General features: G+C 44.7%; 1 protein-coding gene across 1 annotated transcript in view; it reads left to right on the forward strand.

Moving 5' to 3' along the window:
- NGF (nerve growth factor) overlaps positions 1 to 8393 on the forward strand; it is a 65047-nt gene extending 56654 nt beyond the window's left edge. Inside the window, 2 exon segments of the mRNA XM_039912781.1 lie at positions 7499 to 7798; positions 7800 to 8393. Of these exon segments, the coding sequence (XP_039768715.1) occupies positions 7511 to 7798; positions 7800 to 8240 (729 nt within the window). The 5' untranslated portion in view covers positions 7499 to 7510 and the 3' untranslated portion in view covers positions 8241 to 8393.
- The last annotated feature ends 12977 nt before the right edge of the window (positions 8394 to 21370 follow it).

Consider the following 21370-nt stretch of genomic DNA (forward strand, 5'->3'; position numbering starts at 1 on the left):
GCGCTGTATTGTGTTAGGTCCTTGGGAAGTACAGACTAACAAGGAGAAGTAGCGTGGTCTAGTAGATAGAGAACAGAACTGGGAGTCCGCAGGACCTGCGTTCTAATCCCAGCACCACCACCGTATCTGCTAGGGGACCTTGGGCAAGTCACTTATCTGTGCCTCAGATACCTCATCTATAAAATGGGGATTAAGACTGTGAGCCTCATGTGGGACATGGACCGTTTCCAACCAGATCACTTTGTATCTACCCCAGCACTTAGTATAGTGTCTGGCACATAATAAACACTTAACAAATATTTTTTTTTAAACTCCAAAGTGACAAATTAGCAGAGCACATTGCTATCTGTCTCTTCTCTGCTGTGCAAGATCACCCTATTAGGTCTCTGTGGGAAAGCTAAAATCAAACATCCCGGGGAGATCATATACCTAGGATTTTTACCTTGGATTTCCCAGGAAGCAGGTCAATCAACTCGTAGTCATTAGATAATCCTCTTCCTGGATAGAATTGAGGAATATCAGAATTGCAGGTCTCTAGCTGGCCAGTAAAATGCCAGATTCACAACTTTACAGAACTCGGTTGTTTGATGATCAATGACTTACAATGGTGCCAATTTAGAGATTAACAGATGTTCTTACAGCTTTGTCATAATAAAAGCCAGTACTTGAGCTGTCTGCAACTTCTAAGTGTTCCTCTTTAAAAATTTAAGAAGAGGGAAATCTTTCTGTCTCGGAAATCCTGTGCAGTATTCCAAAGTGGATCCCCACATCGTCAAAGTTCTCATAAACAACAATTCCAAAGAGAAAAAAAAAACTAGAGGAGGAGGTGATAAATTTGATTACAGGGAGAAGCCAAGAAAATATTCAGAGCTAAAGAAGTCAGCGGTGTCATCTGGGGGCAGAAATCTCTCTGGCTTTTCCCTGAGTAAAACAAGCATTTCCTGAGCACGGAAAACAGACACAACCCATCTCTGTCAGGTTTGTATAGTGATTGGCTTTGATAGATGCTTCCAAGACAAGGCCCTAAAAGGTGCTGTAACTAACGGGTGAGGGTCCAGGAGATCAGCTTCAGCTCTCTACCTTAGTTTCCAAGCAGCCAACAGAAGGACGATGACACAGATTCCCCTTTATTTCCCATCACATCCATCTTGGTGGGGATGGAAACTTATGACCGTTGGGCTTTGCATTTTGTTTTGCTGGCTTGTTCTACTGGCTGGACTTTACAAACAAACAGCAAGAAGTCTCAAGAGTGAAACGTTTTGTCCTCAATGGAATTCATTAGGACAAAGTGAGCTGAACGCCTCACGGTCTGCAGATGGAGACCTCCCCTAGGCCAAATGGCTCACCCTTAGGTTGAGCGGCTGTTGGAAAGTGTGATGAATATACGTCATCTTCAACCTGAGGGAAGCAAACCAGGAAAGAAAAACTAGGGCCCAGCCCAGGCCCGGGCCTTGTCTGGCCTGAACTAAGCCAAGCCCCTGGGGAATGGCGTCACTACTCAGCCCAACACCCAGGCAGGCCTGATCTCATCTTCAGGGAGAAGAGGGCTAGGTGTAGCCATTGTGTTTAACATATGCAGTTGGCTCTATAGATTGCTGAGATGCACAGTCCCAGCCAGGGCAAAGGGACTTCTCCTTTCGGGGAAAAAATTGAGCCAAGGCTCGGACTGAAGGTCATATGAGGAGTTTTGTTACCGAGGGGCAGGTGTGAAGACTGCTGATCCAGCCAAATGTTAGCCTGAAGTCTGTTTCCGAGAACTTGGCAAGGTGCAAGTCCTCCAAGTTACTGCACTCAGTCAATCAATGGTGTTCACTGACTGCTTACTGTGGGCAGAGTACTATACTAAGGACTTGGGAGAGTACATTAGAGTGGGTAGACCTGACAGCTGTCCTCAAGGACCTTACTAACTTATCTGATCCCTTACTGTTTTTTAAAGTGTCTGCATCAACCGTCTCACTTTTATAGAATCAGATGCTTAGCTGAGACCAAGGTAATCTTACATTGGAAGTTCATGGCATTTAAATTTGATTTTAAGGCCCCCAAATTTAGTTGGGAAGAGAGAGGAAATACCATTAACATTGCCAGGTTGTCTGATCTTTGAGAATAGAGATCGTGTCTATTTAGTGTATGTACTCTCCCAAGTACTTTCTGCAGGGCTCTGCACAACAGTAAGCGGTTGTTTATATCAGTGATTGATATATAAATATCAGTGACTGGTTCACGTCAAGTTCTTCTTCAGTTCAGTTCGCTGTGCATCCATCAGTTTCCCCCAGTAATCTGTAAGATCTCTGAGGTCCGGGATTATGACTACTTATTCTATTCTAATTTCCCAATCACTTAGCACAGTGGTCTGCCCATAGTAAGTACTCAATAAATACCAACGATTGATTGAGGTGGGTGGAACGGAAGGAAGAATGGAAGCCGGCATTAGTGCTTTAATTCAGGAACACCTTTAGGGGGCACCAGAATACTGAGATCTCAGTGAGCTGAAAGGCATTCATTCACTTCAGTTTGCACTGTTGGTCGTTGGTGGTGGGGGAGGGAGGGTGGGGCAAGTCTGAACTCCCAAAGGTCTAGATGTAGATTTGGGTGGGGAAGAAACGGGAGGGTGCAAGAGAGAGGGAAGGGAACTTGCTACTTCACAGATCAATGCCAAGCCCAGATAAATTCCAGAAGACCTTGGACAGATGGGGTAGCCCAACATCCCCCCAGGATGAGTCAAGAATGTGCCATTTCCAGAGAGGACGCCCCCTTCCCCAAGCTTTAAAGTTGACTCAGCCCACAAGAATAGATGAGGCTGCCCCAACAGTATAGCGGTGCCAGCTGGCACTGGCTTCAGGCTGAAAGGCCCCAAGCTTATTCATTGTGCCGGGCAATGAAAAGTATCAGGTCATTCACACATTACTATCCATAGTTCTTAATTAGCAATGAGCATGATGGCAGGCTGAAAACCGGGGCCTCCTCAAAGGGTTCTATTTGCTTTTCAATCTAGAGAGAGCGTCTCTAGTCCATTCAGGCTAGATCTCCTCTAACATGCATTCATTAGTATTGGCAAATATCCACACTGTTTGCTCCTGCTTAACAAGGGGTTTGGAGGTTAACCTCAAAAAGCATTTTCCAATTGCAAATGGACTCAAAGAGGTTCCAGCGGGTTTGCGGTCAGAGGCTCTCCTGGCTGGGAAGCAGTGAAGCCAGGCTTGGTTGTCTTATCTCTGTAGCAAAGGGATGCCTAGTAGAGCACTCTCCCAACTGTCTTGCTTCGTCAGTGGCACATCCAGGTCCAAATCAATCAATGGTATTTGAGCACTGACTATGCGCAGAGCACTGTACCGATCACTTGGGAGACTGCAATAGAGTTGGTAGAAATCATCTCTGCCTTCCAAGATCTCACACTCCAGTGGGGGAACTTATAATCTAGTCGGGGAGCATACTAGTAGGAGAACATACATCTAGAGGGGAAGCATATATCTAGTCAGGGGGTTTGCCATCTAGTCAAGGAGCTCGCCATCTAGTTGGGGAGCTTACCATTAAGTTGTGCAATGGTAATCCAAAGGTAAATCCAATACAAATCCAATGGAAAAGCACAAATTACCCTCTCAGATAAAGTGACCAGGTGAGTTTTACTAGTCATCAGTGGAGTCACAGCCTTAGGAGAGAAACAGCATCTGGAGGAGAATGGTTGCATGAGAAGTACTTTCTGCTACTTACCTCCTCTCTGGAATGGTGGTCGTTAACTTGTGCTTTATTGTCACCATGAGATTGAGGCTCTTTGCAGGACTGTCCCATGGCAGAGGTTCGGCATTTTCTGTGACTCGGGAAGGGCTTGGTGTTGGTGTAATTGTATCAGCATCTTGCCAGACTTCTTTATTCCCTGCTAACCATTGACCATTCCCAGCTACCTTCCTGACTAGTAAGGTGGGTTCCCTACCTGAGCCAGCACTGCTTTTAAAGGGTGGTACCAATGCAGATGCCCACCCTGGGATGAATAACTGTCGGGCAACTGCCAGTGCCATCTTAGAGTTTCACTTTCGGGCTCTTTCAAGGCACAATTTTATAGTTCTTAGAACACTTGGAAGACCCATTACAAAGGTTGTGTATTATGGCAGAGGATAGGACATTCTAGAGACACTATATCCATGGTGTCGCCGTGAATCAGAAACGACTCGACGGAACTTAATAATAATAACAGAACATGGGGAGGTATCGTGACAGGTGAGCCGACTTTCTCAAAAGTGATGTTGATGTGGGCCGAATTGACTGGCACTTGATCATTTCACAAGTAGCTTTACAAAGTGAATAACAAAAAACCAGAGAGCCAAAGGTGTCCCAAAGTCTTTCATTTACAAGGGGTGGTGGGTTCAGGGGAAGAGAGATGTCATTGGATGGCAAGTGGTGTGGTTTAGTGGATAGAGCACAGGCTTGGGAGTCAGAAGGACATGGGTTCTAATCCCAGCTCTGCCACTTGTCTGCTCTGGGACCTTGGGCAAGTTCTTTAACTTCTCTGTGCCTGTCACCTCATCTGTAAAATGGGGATTAATGCTGTGAACCCCATGAGGGACATGGACTGTGTCTAACCCGATTAGCTTTTACTACATGCCTGGCATATAGTAAATGCTTAACAGATACCATAAAAAGACAATATCATTACTGTATCTCTAATGGGGAATGATACCTTTTCCCCCCTCCAAGATCCAAAATGAGAGTGATCTTCCTAGGCCTTTCACGGCTTCCTGGACAGAAACTCAATGTCGAAGACTTGTTTATTGGAGTGGAAAAGAGGAAGACCTCTTTAGGGTTCCAGGAATCGCATTGGAAAGGTCTAATGGGATGCTCTCCATTTCTTTCAGACTGGCTGGCCCCAGAAGCTTAAATTTTGTCCTAGAGTCTGTTCTCCCAAGTTTTCTGTCATATTGATGTAAAAATTTACTTTTATCAAATAGATAAAATACTTGTGTTGCCAAAATGAGTCAGAGTCTTCAACAAAACACTGACTTGTCTTGAATGGTCAGAACATTTGTCAATTTAATTTACCCTCATTATGTTGATCAAGAACATATCTATTTTTACTAGTGTTTAATATGTAAGCTGGGTTTCTATTCATCTGTTCACTGTTGTCTGTTGTTACATTAGTCTGGAATTGGTTTAGGAGATGCCATACTGGAGGTAGGAGGGTTGTGGATTGCACCCAAAGACAAATCAGAAAATTTCTCTCATGGGAATGGTAGAAATACTCCTGGGTTAGCACTCTGCAGAATCTTAGTGTGGACGGGGAAGGAGCTGTAGCAAGGTTTTATCCACTGCCTGATAATAAGAATCTAAAGCATTGACAGCTTGATGATGGTGTTTGTTAAGCACTTACTATGTGCCAAGCATTGTTCTAAGCACAGGAGGAGATACTAGGTAATCAGGTTGTCTCACGTGGGGCTCATAGTCTTAATCCCCATTTTCCAGACGAGGTAACAGGCACAGAGAAGTGAAGTGACTTGCCCAAAGTTACACAGCTGACAGGTGGAGGAGCCAGGATTAGAACCCATGACCTGTGACTCCCAAGCCCGTGAGCTTTCCACTGAGCCACACTGCTTCTCTTGACACCAGTGTGTGTAGGGAGGGAAAACAGACTGGCGAGATGGTGCACTCCTATCTGTTCCATGTAGATGAGTCAGAGAACCACAAGAATACCCGCGGCCAGCAGGGAAAAGGGAAAACATCTGCTCACAAACTCCTATCAAAGTTATGAAAGAGCAAGTGGATATGATGGGAAGTAGCTTCCTTCTTAGAATAACAAACAGTAACTACTCGGGTCCAGCCCGGATGAGTTTATAAAGGGAAGAGAGAATTCATAACCGTATTGCAGCCATGTAAATGAATATGTATTCTTGTGACTGGGATATCAAGGAAATGGAACTAGCTCAAGCAGCTTCCTAGAATTGAGCCCAAGTCAATAATTCCAGCTTCTCCATTCCAAACCATTTGTCGGGTTCTCTTGAGACTCTAGGTCCATGGGAGATCCTTTAGAGTATTTGCCGGTAGCAGATGCTTGGGTCTTCTCAGTTTAATGAGCCAAAGGACCAGCTGCAGGCAGAGCTTTATGGGTCTGGGAGAAACAAGTAGCAAGCAGAATTGCTAATTGTGGGCAAGGCCAGTACAGTGAGGACTAGTGACAATTTTTGCAGGCCTGAACCTATCTACCAGGTTGATTTAACATGATTCTGATGTCTACTCAAGTAACAATAGAGGTAATCAGTTGCATGGGCAATTGAGTAAATTCCCAGCTATGCTCTCACTCTCTTGTTGTCAACATTGCCATCTACAAGGAAAGTTCTGCCTCTGCCCAAGTCTCATCTTTTAAGGAGAAAAATCCCTGAGATTGTGATGGTCATAAAAAAATTACCACTCCCCATATTTCAGATATATGAAGCATCATATTAAACAGTTCAAAAACACCCACGGGAATGTGAGCCCCTGAACAGAAAGGGAGAAAGGACTGATTGGTGGGGGTAATTTGAGAAGAGACGAACAGTATTAGAACCAGGTGTAAGATCAGAGCTAGAGGAAAGACCCTGAATTTTCCCAGGTTAGACCTTAAAATCATGAGCAGACAGTGGTCAGGCTGGACAACCTAATCCTTATCATTGTCCTGATCATTATCGTCAAGTATTTATTGAATACTCACAGGATGCCTGGCTCTGTCTTAGGCTCTAGTGCAGCTGGCAGACAGCTGAAGTGTGTCAGGCCGAGCCAGGAATTAGAGGGGATCATGCCAGGTTTGATAACTTTCCTTCCTGTTTGTGCACTATTCGCCACAAACTAACACTGCACAGAGAACACTGAAATTCTGACTTTTAACTCCAGGTCTGGAGTCAGGAAATTGCTAAGGCCTTCAAATGCTGGGTGTCTAGTTCTCTCTACAAACTAGAGAGAGAACCTTGCCACTGGAGCTTAGGGGAATTTAGTTTCAGGGTTTTCTTGCTGCAAATGTGTCTAGAGATTCTGGTTCTATGAGAGTGGTGGGAAGGAGACTGAGGCCTCTTCTACTTCGGGTTAAAATCATATATGTGAACTGCTCCCCTCATCGGGATGCAGAGGTGACAGAATCCCTTCAGGGTTGCAAATGGGGGGCAGATTGTGACCATGGTGTGGAGAGAGAGTGGCCTCTAGCATTTTACAAGAAGCTGAGGAAAATACCTTGGAAATCACTCACTCTAAAAGCTTCCTTTCCACATTTGCCCCTGCCTCTCCAGGATCAGTGAGCCTGCAGTTCCCTTTCTAGGTGTCCCCACTGCCCACTAAACCCATCAATTCATTGGGGGTGGGGTTCTGCCTAAGCCTGCTTAAATGCCCATAGGCCCCCTCACCATTGTCCATGGTGACCAGTGCACTCCCATCTTACTCTGGGGGCTCGATCGGACCCCAGACCCTGAAGTCCATAATGAACACTGAAAATGTGACTTTACCACTCAGGATCTCTGTAATAATCCCAATTTCTGTTTCATTCTAGGTGCGTAGCGTAATGTCCATGTTGTACTACACTCTGATTATAGCTTTTATGATCGGCACACAGGCAGCACCACAGACAGAGGACAATGCTACACTGGGGCTCCCAGCAGGATCCACTATTTCCAATACCCACCAGGCTAACCCTCGCCACACGCCTGACGCAGCTCCCTACCCGGCCCCCAGCCCCCCAGCTAGGAAGATAAATGGGCGGGCATCGGGGCAAATGTTCAACATCACTGTGGACCCCAAGCTTTTTAGAAAGAGGCGGCTACGGTCTCCTCGGGTTCTGTTCAGCACACAGCCCCCCCCCGGTCACCGCGGACGCCCAGACCCCGGAGTACCTGGACGACGACGTCTCCCTCAACCGGACTAACCGGGCGAAGAGGTCGACCCACCCCGTGTTCCACCAGGGGGAGTTCTCAGTGTGCGACAGTGTCAGCATCTGGGTGGGGGACAAAAACACGGCCACTGACATCAAAGGGAAAGAGGTGACCGTGCTGAAGGAGGTCAACATCAACAACAGTGTGTTCAAGCAGTACTTTTTCGAGACCAAGTGCAGAGACCCGAAGCCCGTGGCCAGCGGGTGTAGGGGGATTGACTCCAAGCACTGGAACTCCTACTGCACCACGACGCACACCTTTGTGAAAGCTCTGACCATGGAAGAGAAGCAGGCGTCTTGGCGCTTCATCCGCATTGACACGGCCTGCGTGTGTGTACTCAGTAGGAAATCTGGGAAACCATGACCTGGCCAGAAGTCCTTATTTCCCATACCTGACTAGGCCCCTCCCTACCTCAGCCTATAAATTATTTTAAATTATAAGAACTGTATGGCATATTTATAGTTTATACAGTTAAAAAAAACCTTGATTATTTATTAAACTCTTTTGGAAACTCTGGGTGTTTGGTACATCAATTATTTAATCGTTGATGGTTAAGGAGTCTCTGCAGGTAAGACAATCTCAGTGAGGTAAAGGGTTGGGGAGCAACCGGTTAGAGCACATGGAGCTGGTACAGTTCTTGACTCTGAGGAGTTTACAGTCTGGTTGAGACACGACCGATGAACTAACCCAACTCTCCCTGGGGGGCGATTTGCTTCTGCACCCAGTAAGTGCTCAAGAAAAGCCACTGATTGATTGATTCTCCCCTGAAAGGTTGTTCAAAAGAGATCCAGTGAAACACTGTCATTTACATACCTGATATCATCTAGTGGTTTGTTGGCATTGTTCATCTTCAGCGTATCTAAAGGTTTCCTCCCGGGGCTCTATGCTGCAGAAGAGCCATCAGTCCTCACAACCATCCAGTAGGTTGGTATACTCAGCAAGCCACTGAGTATAAAAATTAAACAACAAAAATGAAAATTTGATTTTGTTTCCATCGGTGTAAATGCCAAAGGTGACCACGGTGGCTGGTGTCTTCTGTCCTGTTGAGAAAGTCTGGGAGTTAAGGAGAGGAGAAATTGAGGAATGAAGCAAATCAAAAGGAGAAACTGAGGAAGAGGTTAGACGGCAGACATGAGAATAATGGCCTTGAACCACTCTCACAGACCCCTGATTCAATCTCTGATATGAAAACCACCTTTACATCGTTACTGATATAATTCTTTCTCATGAAAATCCAAATAACTTGGCAGATGTCATGTTCTGGATCAAACTAATCCCCACAACATCTCAGGGAAGGAATCTTGGGCAGGGTGCAGGAGCATTTACCCCTTTTCTCTGTGAAGTAAATGTACAGACACATTAAATCCATGCCTATGGACACAGAGCTAATCTGTGGTAGAGCTGGATGCAGCATCTACAAGGGGCCCAAGGCTCTCTCTACCTAACCAGACTGTGCTGCCTGCCTACGCAGCTTTCTTGTGTATTTTCCATAAGAACATAAATCATTTTCACAGGCAAAGAACTGGCATTTTACTTTCAAATCTTGTCATTTTTTCCAAAGTGAAATTTCTTTCCCGATGCTCATGCAAACTTGCCAAAAGAAAAAAAAAATCAATTTTTTTCACAAGCATTTTTTTCCCTTTTTTTCACCTTTGCTGCACCATTTTCCCCTTGAAAGAGGTTGGATTCAACATTTGGAGCTATGAGATGAAAGAGACATTTGTTCACAGATAAAAATATAACGAAAATGTACCCTGCTTTTTCTATCAAAGCTACTGAAACTGGAATAAAGATTTATGTTCAAATCAAGAAACATCAACAAGAACATTCTGTGCTGAGCTATTTGTCGATTGAATTTGTGAGGAAAGAGACAAAGAGCGAGAATGCACATGTAGGAGCTATTACTCTTCCTCTTTCAATCTCCACCCATTCTTCCATCCCCCCGCTCATGATCACCAACTTAGCATTTTTTTGTGTAAGGTATACTATTCTGGCTCTCGGAAGAGTATGGTAAAAGTAGACTGCAAGGCCCCTGTCCACAAGGAACTTGCGTTCTAATAGGAGAGTTTAATGGGGTTGTAATCATTCAGTGTGAACAAGAGGAAAACAACCACAATGGAGAAGCAGTTATGAAGAGCAGCATGACCTAGTGGATAGGGCACAGGCCTAGGAGTTGCCCTAGGATTCTAAGCCCAGCTCCTCCACTGGCCTGCTGTTTGACCTTGGGCAAGTCCCCTAACTTCTCTGTGCCTGTTACCTCATCTGTAAAATGGGGGTTACTAATGTGAGCCCCATGTGGGACATTGACCGTGTCCGAACTGATTAGCTTGTATCTACCTCAGGGCTTAATTTGCCTGGCACATAGTAAGTGCTTAACGTATACCTTAAAAAAACTTATAATATTGATTGATAATAGTACTCATTAAGCTTTCACTAGGGCTAAGCACTGAGATAATCAAATCAGACACAGCTCCTGTCCAAAATGAGGCTCACAGTGTAAGGCAGATGAGGGATCTGAGGTCCAAAGAGGTTAAATGTGACTTGCCCAAGGCTCTTCTGACTTCTATTCCCATTCTGTTTTAACTAGACTGCTACCTCAACAAAAGTATAGGAAAAATTAATAGGTAAATGGAGAAATCCTCTATTCTTTAAACCCACTGAGGGCAGGGAATGTGTCTACCACTTCTGTTGTATTATACTCTCCCAAGTGCTAAAATAGCGCACTGCACCCAATAAGTGCTCCATAATGAGAAGCAGCATGGATTACTAGAAAGAGCATGAACCTGGGAGTCAGAAGACCTGAGTTCTAATCCTGGCTCATCCAAGAGCATGAATCTGGGAGTCAGAAGACCTGAGTTCTAATCCTGGCTCTTCCACGTCTCGTGAGCTTCGGCAAGTCACTTGACTTCTCTGGGCTTCAGTTTCCTCATCTGCAAAATGAGGATTAATGATGGCATTTGTTAAGTGCTTACTATGTGCCGGGCACTGTATTAAGCACTGGGGTGAATACTAGCAAATCAAGTTAGACACAGTCCCTGTCCCATGTGGGGCTCACGGTCTCAATCCCCATTTTACAGATAAGGTAACTGAGGCACAGAGAAGTGAAATGACTTGCCCAGGGCCCACAGCAGGCAAGTGGTGGAGCCAGATTTAGAACCCATGACCTTCTGACTCCCCAGGCCCAGACTCCACCCATAACTATACCAAGCTGCTTCTCCAAGTCTTACTCTCTCCGACTTAGACTGTGAGCACCCAGTGGGATGGGGACTGAGTTCATCCCGAGTATCTTAATACGGTGCTAGGCACTTAGTAAACGCTCAACAAATACCTTTAAACAAATAAATACCATTGATCGATTGAGCAACGGTGCTACAGGTGGCTGAGGCAAATGTACGGGGATTAATCGGGGATTTCCCACTGGTGGGATGGTTTTCTTCAATCAATCAATCAATCAATCGTATCTATTGAGCACTTACTGTGTGCAGAGCAATATACTAAGCGATCAGGAAAGTACAGCATAAAAGATTGGTAGACACGTAGCTTCTCCTCTTCCCATTAGGACATTCGGCATCGGAGATCAAAACTTCCAAAACCCTTGCCGCCCTCCCAGAAAGAGCCTCGTGTACTTTTCTGGAAACAGCACAGCAATGGGCTCTCTAGAAGGTTAGTGGGGTTGGCAGAAATGTGCCTCTCTAAAAGCTCTCAGCTCATGGTAGTTGTGATTCTGATTACATATTGTTTAGGGAAAGAGACCTCTTGGTCCGAGAGTCAGTTAGGGCCCCGGAGAAAAGTTTCCAATGCAGTTTCCCTATGAAAATAGCCCGTTCCTTGGAGTGGCCGGAGGGAAGGATAGGAAAAGAATGTAACCGTGCCTTAAACCCCAGGCTGGTCTATTCACAGATGTTCACTAATGGGTATCCAGTGAAAGCCTCCCTCCAGTTCTGCCAGCACCGATGAGAGTAAGAGGTCTTGGCCTCTGGTACCAAAATACCCTTTTTCAGGGATTTAAACTCAGGCCCCAAATTTGCCTCAGGCTGAAACTTGGCGACAGGGTACCGGCATGGGAGCGAATGTTTTCGCACAATATGAAAAGTTATCAGTTTGGCTGCATTTAAGCCACTGCGTTCCAAAAACAACCCTCAGCTCGGTGGTTTCAGCTGCTAGTTCTCTGCTCCCACACACTGGAGGGAGCTGAGGTTTGCAGACCTATGAAGCCCTGCCTCCGGCCAGGGGCCAGCACCGTGTGGGCTCACCATCGCACACGATGGGAAAACACCCCAAAACCTCACATTATTTCCTGCAGAAGAGGAGCAGCAGCTGCATAGCCAGGGAACCTTTCCATCGCAAATGCCATAAGCGTTTTTCAGTCCAGTTTCTCCTCAAACTCCGGGGAGGGCTAGGGGCCCATCCCAATCCCCTCCACTCCTATTCCTCCCCTGGAGGCATCCCCCATGATGCCAAAATAAACATGTGCAGACCCTTCCAAGTCCCCTTGAATTAAACAGCCCAACCCACATCTTCAATTCTTCACCTTTAAGCACTGTTCCGGGAGGGGAGTGTGAGGTCAGACTCCGGGGAACGACTCTTCCTGTGAAACCGATCTGACTTTCACTGCAAGATGTCCGATCTCAACCACAGTGTACTCTCTGTAAACTCAGAAGTCATTTTGGGTGGAGAGAGGGCAGAATGCACCACACAGTTAACAAAAATATAAGGTTGGTCAAAACCCGATTGTTTCTGAAACTTCCATTGAGAGACTGTTCACATTATCTCCATCACTGGTATTTAGCGAGTGCTTCCTGTGTGCAGTTTTCCCAGCATTAGGACTTGAAATTTCATCTCTTAAAGTCTTGCCTATAGCCTCCTGCTGGTCTGTCTGCCAAAATGTGTGTCCCTGCATATCTGTGGTTGGAGAGTGCCTGATCGCCATGGGTGATCCAGCCATGAAGCATTAAGTCCTTTCTGAAGAGGAAGGAAGGCCACCAGGAAGTTTCACTTCCTGTCTCTATCGATGACTGTGAAAATGTGTTGCGTGTAGCTCAGGTTCCTCACCTACCACAACCTTCTTTAGGAGTTGGAGGGTGAAGGAGTTGGAGTGTCATAAGTGCATCAAGTCTTTTGGCATCTAGAATAGCCAAGTTCATAAAGAGAGTACAAAGGAAACAGCATAACATAGCAGGAAGGAAAAGAGCAAAGAGCCACTTACCAGAATGGACAGGGCTTGCAAACTCTGTCCCAGGAGTATCACCTTTGAAAACAATTTCTAGTTCACGGATTCTGCTTTATGACACTGGGTTTCTACAACCAGAGAAGGGCTGTGGGAGTGGAAGTCAGATGCTGGTGGGCACTGTTATCACTGAATAAGTCTATAGCTGAACAAGTCCATAGACAGAACAGCAGACAACACTAGGATCAAGGGGCTTTTGTATTAGAGTGTCTCAGAAAGATTCCCCTTTAAACCCCAATCCCACACTATTTAGGAGTAGCAAGTGTGTTTGCTTCTTTAAAAGCATTAACATAGGTCAAGTGGTTGTAAAAGTTTGTTTTCTGTTCATTGTATTGCTGCCAGGGAACCACCAAGGAACATCTTTTAGAAGCATTCACTCCCCTTTCCTGGCCACTTGGCAAACTTATAAATCACCGGCTCATAGAGTCACCACACGACAAGCCCGTGGAATGGGCTTTGCTCCAAAATACTACAGTTACACTTGACAAACTCTTAACTTCTCAAACTTCAGTCAAGCTCAAGGAGATGGATCCAAAGAAGTATCTCCTCCCCAGGGCAGGTGCAGATTAAATGGCCCATCTCAAATAATGAGAGGAAGAAGAAACAAACTTGAGAGAATCCTCATCAGCAGACAGTGTCCCAGCCTAAGGGGAAAGTGAATTGGGAGCAACAAGCGAGGTCAGCATGGCTGCCTCTACTTTCGTGTCACATTGAGCACTACAGGTTAGGCCCGAGTCATTCCTGACCCTTAGTCTTCTCAGACAAAGACAGCTGATATGAGATAAGCATTGTTGCCTGCTGGAATAAGTGGACCTGGGTTCTAATTCTGGCTCCACCACTTATCTGCTAGGTGATCTTGGGCAAGTCACTTAACTTCTTAACTCAATTCCCTCATCTGAAAAATGTGGATTCCATACCCACTATCCCTCAGATTTAGACTGTGATTCCCTTTTGGGACCTGATGATCTTGTATCTACCCCAGTGCTTAGCACAGTGTTTGACCCATAGTAAGCACTTAACAAATACCACAGTTATTACGATGTGACTGGAGTCCTACTTCCTTGGGACTGTGAGTCAACCCGACTCCAGATTCTTGCCGCTGACCCCTCACCCACGCTCTGCCTCTGGCCTGGAACTCCCTCCCTGTTCATATCTGACCGACCTTCATTCTCCCCACCTTCAAGGCCTTATTAAAAACACATCTTCTCATTTTGTCTTCTCCCATCCCCTTCTGCATCACCCTTGCACTAGGATTTGTACCTTTTATTTACCCCTCCTTCAGCCCCGTAACATTTATGTACATATCTGTAAGTTAATTAATTTATTTATATTAATGTGTGTCTCCCCCTCTAGACTATAAGCTCATTGTGGGCGGGGAATGTGTCTACCAACGCTGTTATAGTGTATTTTCCCAAGAGTAAAGTGCTCTGCACACATTAAGTGCTCAATAAATACCACTGATTGATTGAGTCAAGATCCCCATACTACCAGGCCCCAGTTTGGACCAACCCTGACCGAGGCTTCTATAGCTCTGAGAGAGCAGCTTTCCTAGTTTTGGAATTGATGATCCACCAGGCAGCAGGGACCCTGGGTTTTGCACTACTGGATCTGGAGGAGGTTTTCAATTTCTCACTAAAAGGAGATGTGGGCCTTTACAGGGACCATGAAAAGGGTGACAGCATATGTCAGACTAGCTGTCAAGCAGGAGGGAGAAGCTGGGGCCAAGGGGAGGGTGAGAGGCAGTGGTATCTTTTGGCTCAGGTCTCAGTAATAATACCGATCTGGGTCAGACTGGGCTAGGCAGGCTGTGGAGGCAGCGTTTCCTCTGAAGATTCAGTGCCTGGGAAGGGAAAACACCTCCTCTGTACAGAAATCTGTGAGTCAACACCATGAAACACTCTGAACACAGATTTTAAAGTCTCTTGGCGATTGGAAAGTCTACAAAATTTTCACTCAACTGATTTCATTGAGGTGAAATTCTAAACCCAAATTTCTGCCCGGGAAAGGGATCCTCAAGCCTGACACATCCCTAGGTTAAAGTCCTAAATGGCTAGGAAAAAAATACAAGGCTCTTAGAAAAAGCACTTCTCAGGTTCCGCCACTAAGGCTTGGAGCTTCAGGGTAGTGTGTGATGCTGCAGACCATCTGACCCTTGACTGACATCCTGCTCCGGACCTAAGTATTCTGGGGTTGGTAAAAAATAAACTCTCCGGATTGACCATTCTCTTTCTTCATTCTCTAGTCCTTGCTATTACTTTAAGGTTGATGATATAATGAAACTGCAAGTCTCAAGATTGTTTCTGATAATCTGAAACACGTGTAAGATCTGGCAGTCCTTCAAAGAGCTTTGGAACTCTGGCTTGGGCTGTCTTCTGATTGCAACAGCAATTCACTGAGCTGGTATTCCTGTCTGATCCAACCAATTTTAAATTATTTCAGTTACACCTTAAACTCAACTATTGCCAGGAGATGTTCACTGCAAGCCCAGCTCATGTTAAAGGACCTAGAAGAATGGGCTAGTGAATTTAATTTGAAAAGTTCTAACTGTATTTTTGCCATAATCTTTCTTTAAAAAAAAATCCAGTGGCTTTCTTTGTTTTATTTACAAAAAAGTGTTTTGTTGTATTGACAACCAGTTATCAGTCTGGTAGTTTGGCTCTTTTTCCAGAATGCAGACAGGATGTAGTTTTATCCTTCTCTGCATAGCAGCATAACCCTCCTCTGAAGACAATGCCAGATTTCATCCTCCTCAACAGGAAACTTCTGAAGGGAGATAGAGGTCGTGTCAAATAGATAGATTTCTCCCACTGTAACCTAACAGAGTTGCCTGAGTTCCAAAACCCATTCCAAGCCGTGGAAATATCTCTGGCTTCAGCTCTGCTGAGCTCTTCTTAGCTTCCATTTCCTTGCCACTACCTGCAGAACCGAGGCTGAGAGTTGACTGCAGTGTCTGCTTCTTATGAGTTCTAAGAAATGTCAGAATTCATTCATTCAGTGGTATTTGTTGAGCGCTTACTGCGTGCAAAGCACTAAACTAAGCACTTGGGAGTGTACACTATAACAACAGACCCATTCCTTCCCATAACGAGCTCACAGTCTAGAAGGGGAGAGAGACATTAATATAAATAAATGAATAGACAAATATTTATTTTTACTATATTTATTAATAAATATATATTTATACAAATGGCCACCTGGATAGTGCTCCCGGTTAGCGTAATGGGAAGTGTTGAGGGCTGTTGTAACCAGTAGCAATACCGCAAGACACATAATGGGGCTCTAGATTGGCAGTGTTCTCATGGTACCCGATCATTAGACTGTAAGCCCATCATTGGGCAGGGATTGTCTCTATCTGTTGCTGAATTGTACATTCCAAGTGCTTAGTGCAGTGTTCTGCACATAGTAAGAGCTCAATAAATACTACTGAATGAATCACCCTTTGTCTTTCTTCATTGTTAAGCAGATGGCTTCTGGACCAGCGAGACACAAGAAATGCTATGAACGGGTAAGTCCAGTGGTCCATTCCAGCCTCAAATTCTATCTCTGAGAGTGGCCACTGATGCTTGAGAAGTAATGTGATGCCTGCCTACCTCTTTTTTATAGTATTTGTTAAGCACTTACTATGTGCCAGGTACTGTTTGAAGTGCTGAAGTAGATACAAGGCAATCAGTTTGGACCATAGTCCAAGTCCTTCATGGGGCTCACAGTCTGAATCCCCATTTTACAGTTGAGGGAACTGAGGCATAGAGAAGTTACATGACTTGCCCAAGGTCACACAGCAGACAAGTCGCAGAGCCAGGACTAGAACCCAGGTCTGACTCTAGGCCCATGCTCTATCCACTAGGCCACGTTCATATCCAAACTAATGTTTAAATAATGTTGGTATTTGTTAAGTGCTTACTAAGTGCAAAGCACTGTTCTAAGCACTGGGATAGATACAGGGTAATCAGGTTGTCCCCCGTGAGGCTCACAGTTAATCCCCATTTTACAGATGAGGTAACTGAGGCACAGAGAGTTAAGTTACTTGCCCACAGTCACACAGCTGACAAGCGGCAGAGCCGGGATTCAAACTCATGACCTCTGAGTCCCAAGCCCATGCTCTTTCCACTGAGTCACGCTGCTTCTCAGGGTTTAGGGCTGAACCACTTAGAATTCCTCACTTCTTTAGGAATAATCATGTTTAGAATGCTACAAAGCACTGACATAACTAAAACTGGATTTCTTCAATATCCATAAGCAGCACTTCAAGCATTTAACACCCTCTCTGGAGGCCCAAGTCAGTCTAATTATACTTTAACAGACTTGCTCCTAGAAAGTAAAACCATTTTTAATTCTTTGCTTTTTAGTTGGTTCTGTTCTAGAGCTGTTAGTGTTTCTGCTATCATTATAATCTCTTTCATCTGTTAAAAAATTAACCAATTTTGGCCAGAACATATGAAAACCATGAAAAATTAGACAGTTACCATGGGAGAAACTTCACTCGATAACATTTGCCCACAACACAGTGAATGCAAACCGCCATAGCACAGTAAAATACTTCAGAACAGCTGGGGAGTAAGTTTCCCTTTGATTTATATCACTGTGTGCCACCAAATCAAAATAAATTTTGCCCTCTGGATGCCATTTTGCTTCTGAAAAACATGCCGTTTCATTTGCTGGTTTGGATTTTTTTTTGACTTTGTACAATATCCCTTCATACACTCATAGCCGTCCTGTGGATTTAAAAGTGATGCTACTGATGGGGAACTTTTTCCACAGGTGGGGTTAGGGCTGAAGAACCAAAAGATGAAAGTGTGGACAAAACTCCCATTATGTCAGTTGTATTCAATTTTTCTGACTTTCAGGCTTAACAGTGGTAATGATCTCGCCTAAAGATACTTCCTTGGGAACTCAGAACTGAGCAGGGACTCCAGATGGGAAAGATTTCACTTTCACTGCTGGTTTTTCTTACTTTCTTCTGGTTTGGCTACTTTCACTTGTCATGTTTCCTATTTTTCTCCATGGACCCATGAACATACTTTTCTGTATCTCATTTTTGACACACCTATTTCCAGAGTATACAAATGAGGATGAAGAGTCATAGCCAGAGAAAGTGATGATGCTACAGAGTTCTATGAGCAAGATGCTTTTACACACATCAAAGCATTCTAATGACTTTGTGGAAACACAAAGCGAAGCTCTACTCATGGCTGAGATTTACTCTGTATAGATCATTAATCACAGTTTTATTGGGTTGTGGTTTGTATTTGGTGAGTCACACACTTTTTTAAAAGAAAATGCGTTTCAATGTTTCATTTAAAAGATTGCATCAAACGTCAAGCAATAAAAATATAATTAATATACAACATATGTGTCCCGGATGAAGTAAGTGATAAACATCAAGGAAGCATAGGACAATGAAAACCTGCATCTGAAAATGTACATATATACCACTGAACAGAAAGGGATTAGCCATTTAGCAAGTGGAGACCATCTGGGACAATAGGCTGGAACCCAGCAGAAACCGCCTGGTAAATAACACTGTTCCTGTTTCCTCTTTAACCCTCAGAACTCAAATGCACCCTTTGGGTGTTTTGCCCAAGAACTCAGAGATCACAAGGCAGATTGATAGAGGGATCTGTCATCCCCTGTTCTGGGTGCCAAGATTAACCAGTAACAAATCCCACCCATCAGACTGAAGGAATCCCCAGATTTGACCCAGCAGACAGCCTCCCTTCTCTACTCCTAGCAAATGCTTGGGGATGCTCAGGTGAGCTCTAGGCACAGGACAGGAAGAGACCCCAAAAAAGCCCTAGTGCACCTCTTCTTTTAACTCCATATCCACTTTAACTTCTACTCCTGGAGCCCCCTTGGAGTTCCCACTAAACTCCAGCCCCCAATCTGATATAGAATAGGAGGAAAAAGAAGCTGGTTTGTACTCTCCTAAGTGCTTAGTACAGCGCTGTGGACATAGTAAGCGCTCAATAAATACCACTGATTGATTGATTCTAGGCCCACCTCCTGCCTGCTGAGGCTCAGGGAAAAGATCCAGGCCTACACTACGCTGAGACCTTAGCCATTACCATTATGAACCGACTCGAGTTATCCTACAGCAACTGCTGTTATTTCAACGCAACCAGAAGACTCTGTTCAAGACTGATGGCTCATGCCACCTAATAATTAATCATCATTTTAAACAGTTTTTATTGAGCTCCCGTTGTATGCAGAGCATTTGAGAACGAGTAACGGAATCAAATCTATGGATACCTTCCCTTGAGCCCTGGCCTAAGGAGTGGGCAAGGACTGCTTCCTTTTTCCTCCCCTGCTCTTCCTCTCCTCCTGCATCCACGGTGGCACTAGAGAGGGTTTGAGGAGGAGACTGTACTTTCTGGTGGTTTCCCCTCCCATGACATTCCTCTCACTGGGATTCTGAGTGGAAACAGAAAAGGATCAGGGAGGTTGAGAGGACTGGGGGAAGCACCTTGGCCTAGTAGACAGTGCACGAGACTGGGAGTCAGAAAGACCTGAGTTCTAATTCCAGCTCCGCCACTTGTCTTCTGTATGCCCTTGGACAAGTCGCTTAACTAAGGCACAGAGAAGAGGCGCATCTGTAAAATGAGGATTGACTGTGAGCCCCATGTCGGACAGGGACTGTGTCCAACCTGAATAGCTTGTATCTACTAGCACATAGTAAGCACTTAACAAATACCATAAAAAAATAAAGGAGAATGAAGGGAAGAGGAGGTGTCTACAGAAAATAGGGTACCAGGATGGTCAGATTAAACACAGTAAACCCCAATTTTTAGTGATACGACCCCAGATATTGTATCCTCCACATCTGAGAGTAAAGCACTATTTATGCAGTTTAGATGTAAAAAAGCCAAAGATTACCCCAGTCCTTCTTCCCCTGAAAATTGTGTTCTCTGACTTGAAGTTGCAATTACTATCACAGAGTCAGATAAAACCACCATAAATTAAGCCCTCCTTTCCCTGGACTCCCTCTCCCTTCTGCATCACCTAGGAATTTGGATTTATACCCTTTGAACACTTGATATTCACCCCACCCTCAGCCCCATAGCACATATGTTCATATCCATAATTTATTTATTTATATTACTGTCTCTCTCCCCCTCCAGACTGTAAGCTCCTTGTGGGGAGGGTAAATGTCTACCAGCTCTGTTTTTTTTGTACTCTCCCAAGCACTTAGTACAATGCTCTGTACATGGTCAGTGCTCAATAAATACCATTAATTGATAAATGGAGTGGTTTATTAAATAATGTTCTATGTTCCATATTCAATCTATCACTAAATCCTGTCAGTTCAATCTCCATAACATCACTAAAATCCATCCTTTCCTCTCTATCCAAGCTACAAACACATTAATCCAAGTACTTACTCTATCCTGCCTTGATTATTGTATTCTTGCTGACCTCCCTGCCTCTCCACTGTCTCTCCCCACTCCAGTTCATACTTCACTCTGCTGCCCAGATCACTTTTCTACAAAAACGTTCAGGCTATGTTTCCCACTCCTCAAGAACCTCCAGTGGTTGCCCATCCACCATTCAAACAGAAACTCTTTACCATTCAATCGTATTTATTGAGCACTTACTGTGTGCGGAACACTGAACTAAGTGCTTGGGAAAATACAGTACAATGGCTTTAAAGCACTCAATCACCTTGCCCCCTCCTATTTCGCCTAGCTACTCTCCTACTACAACCCAGCCCACACACTTTGCTCTTCTAATGCCAACTTTCTCAGCGTACCTCAGTCTCATCTATCTTGCTGCCTACCTTTCACTCACACCCTGCCTCTCGCCTGGAGTGCCCGCACTCTTCAAATCTGGCAACTACTCTCTTCCAATTTAAAGACTTACTGAAAGCACATCTCCTCCAACAGGTCTTCCCTGACTAAGCCCTCTTTTCCTTTTTTGCCCACTCCCTTCTGAACTGTCCTGACTTGCTCCCTTTATTCATCCCCCCGACCCAGCCCCACAGCATTTATGTATATATCCGTAATACATTTATTTATACAAATGTCTGTCTCCCCCTCTAGACTGTAAGTTCATTGTGGGCAGGGAATATGTCTATTATTTTGTTGTATTGCACTCTCCCAAGTGCTTAGTATAGTGCTCTGCACACAGTAAGTGTTCAGTAAGTATGATTGATTGATGTTTCACAGAGATCAGTCCATCAGCTTTTTCACCTGCTCAGGACTTGCCTCCCACTAAACACTATAAGAAGTCCTGAGCAGGTGAAAAACTGCAGGCTTCCAAAAATGGCTGGATC

Source organism: Ornithorhynchus anatinus, chromosome 7, assembly GCF_004115215.2.
Source record: "Ornithorhynchus anatinus isolate Pmale09 chromosome 7, mOrnAna1.pri.v4, whole genome shotgun sequence".
Taxonomy (NCBI): Eukaryota; Metazoa; Chordata; class Mammalia; order Monotremata; family Ornithorhynchidae; genus Ornithorhynchus; species Ornithorhynchus anatinus.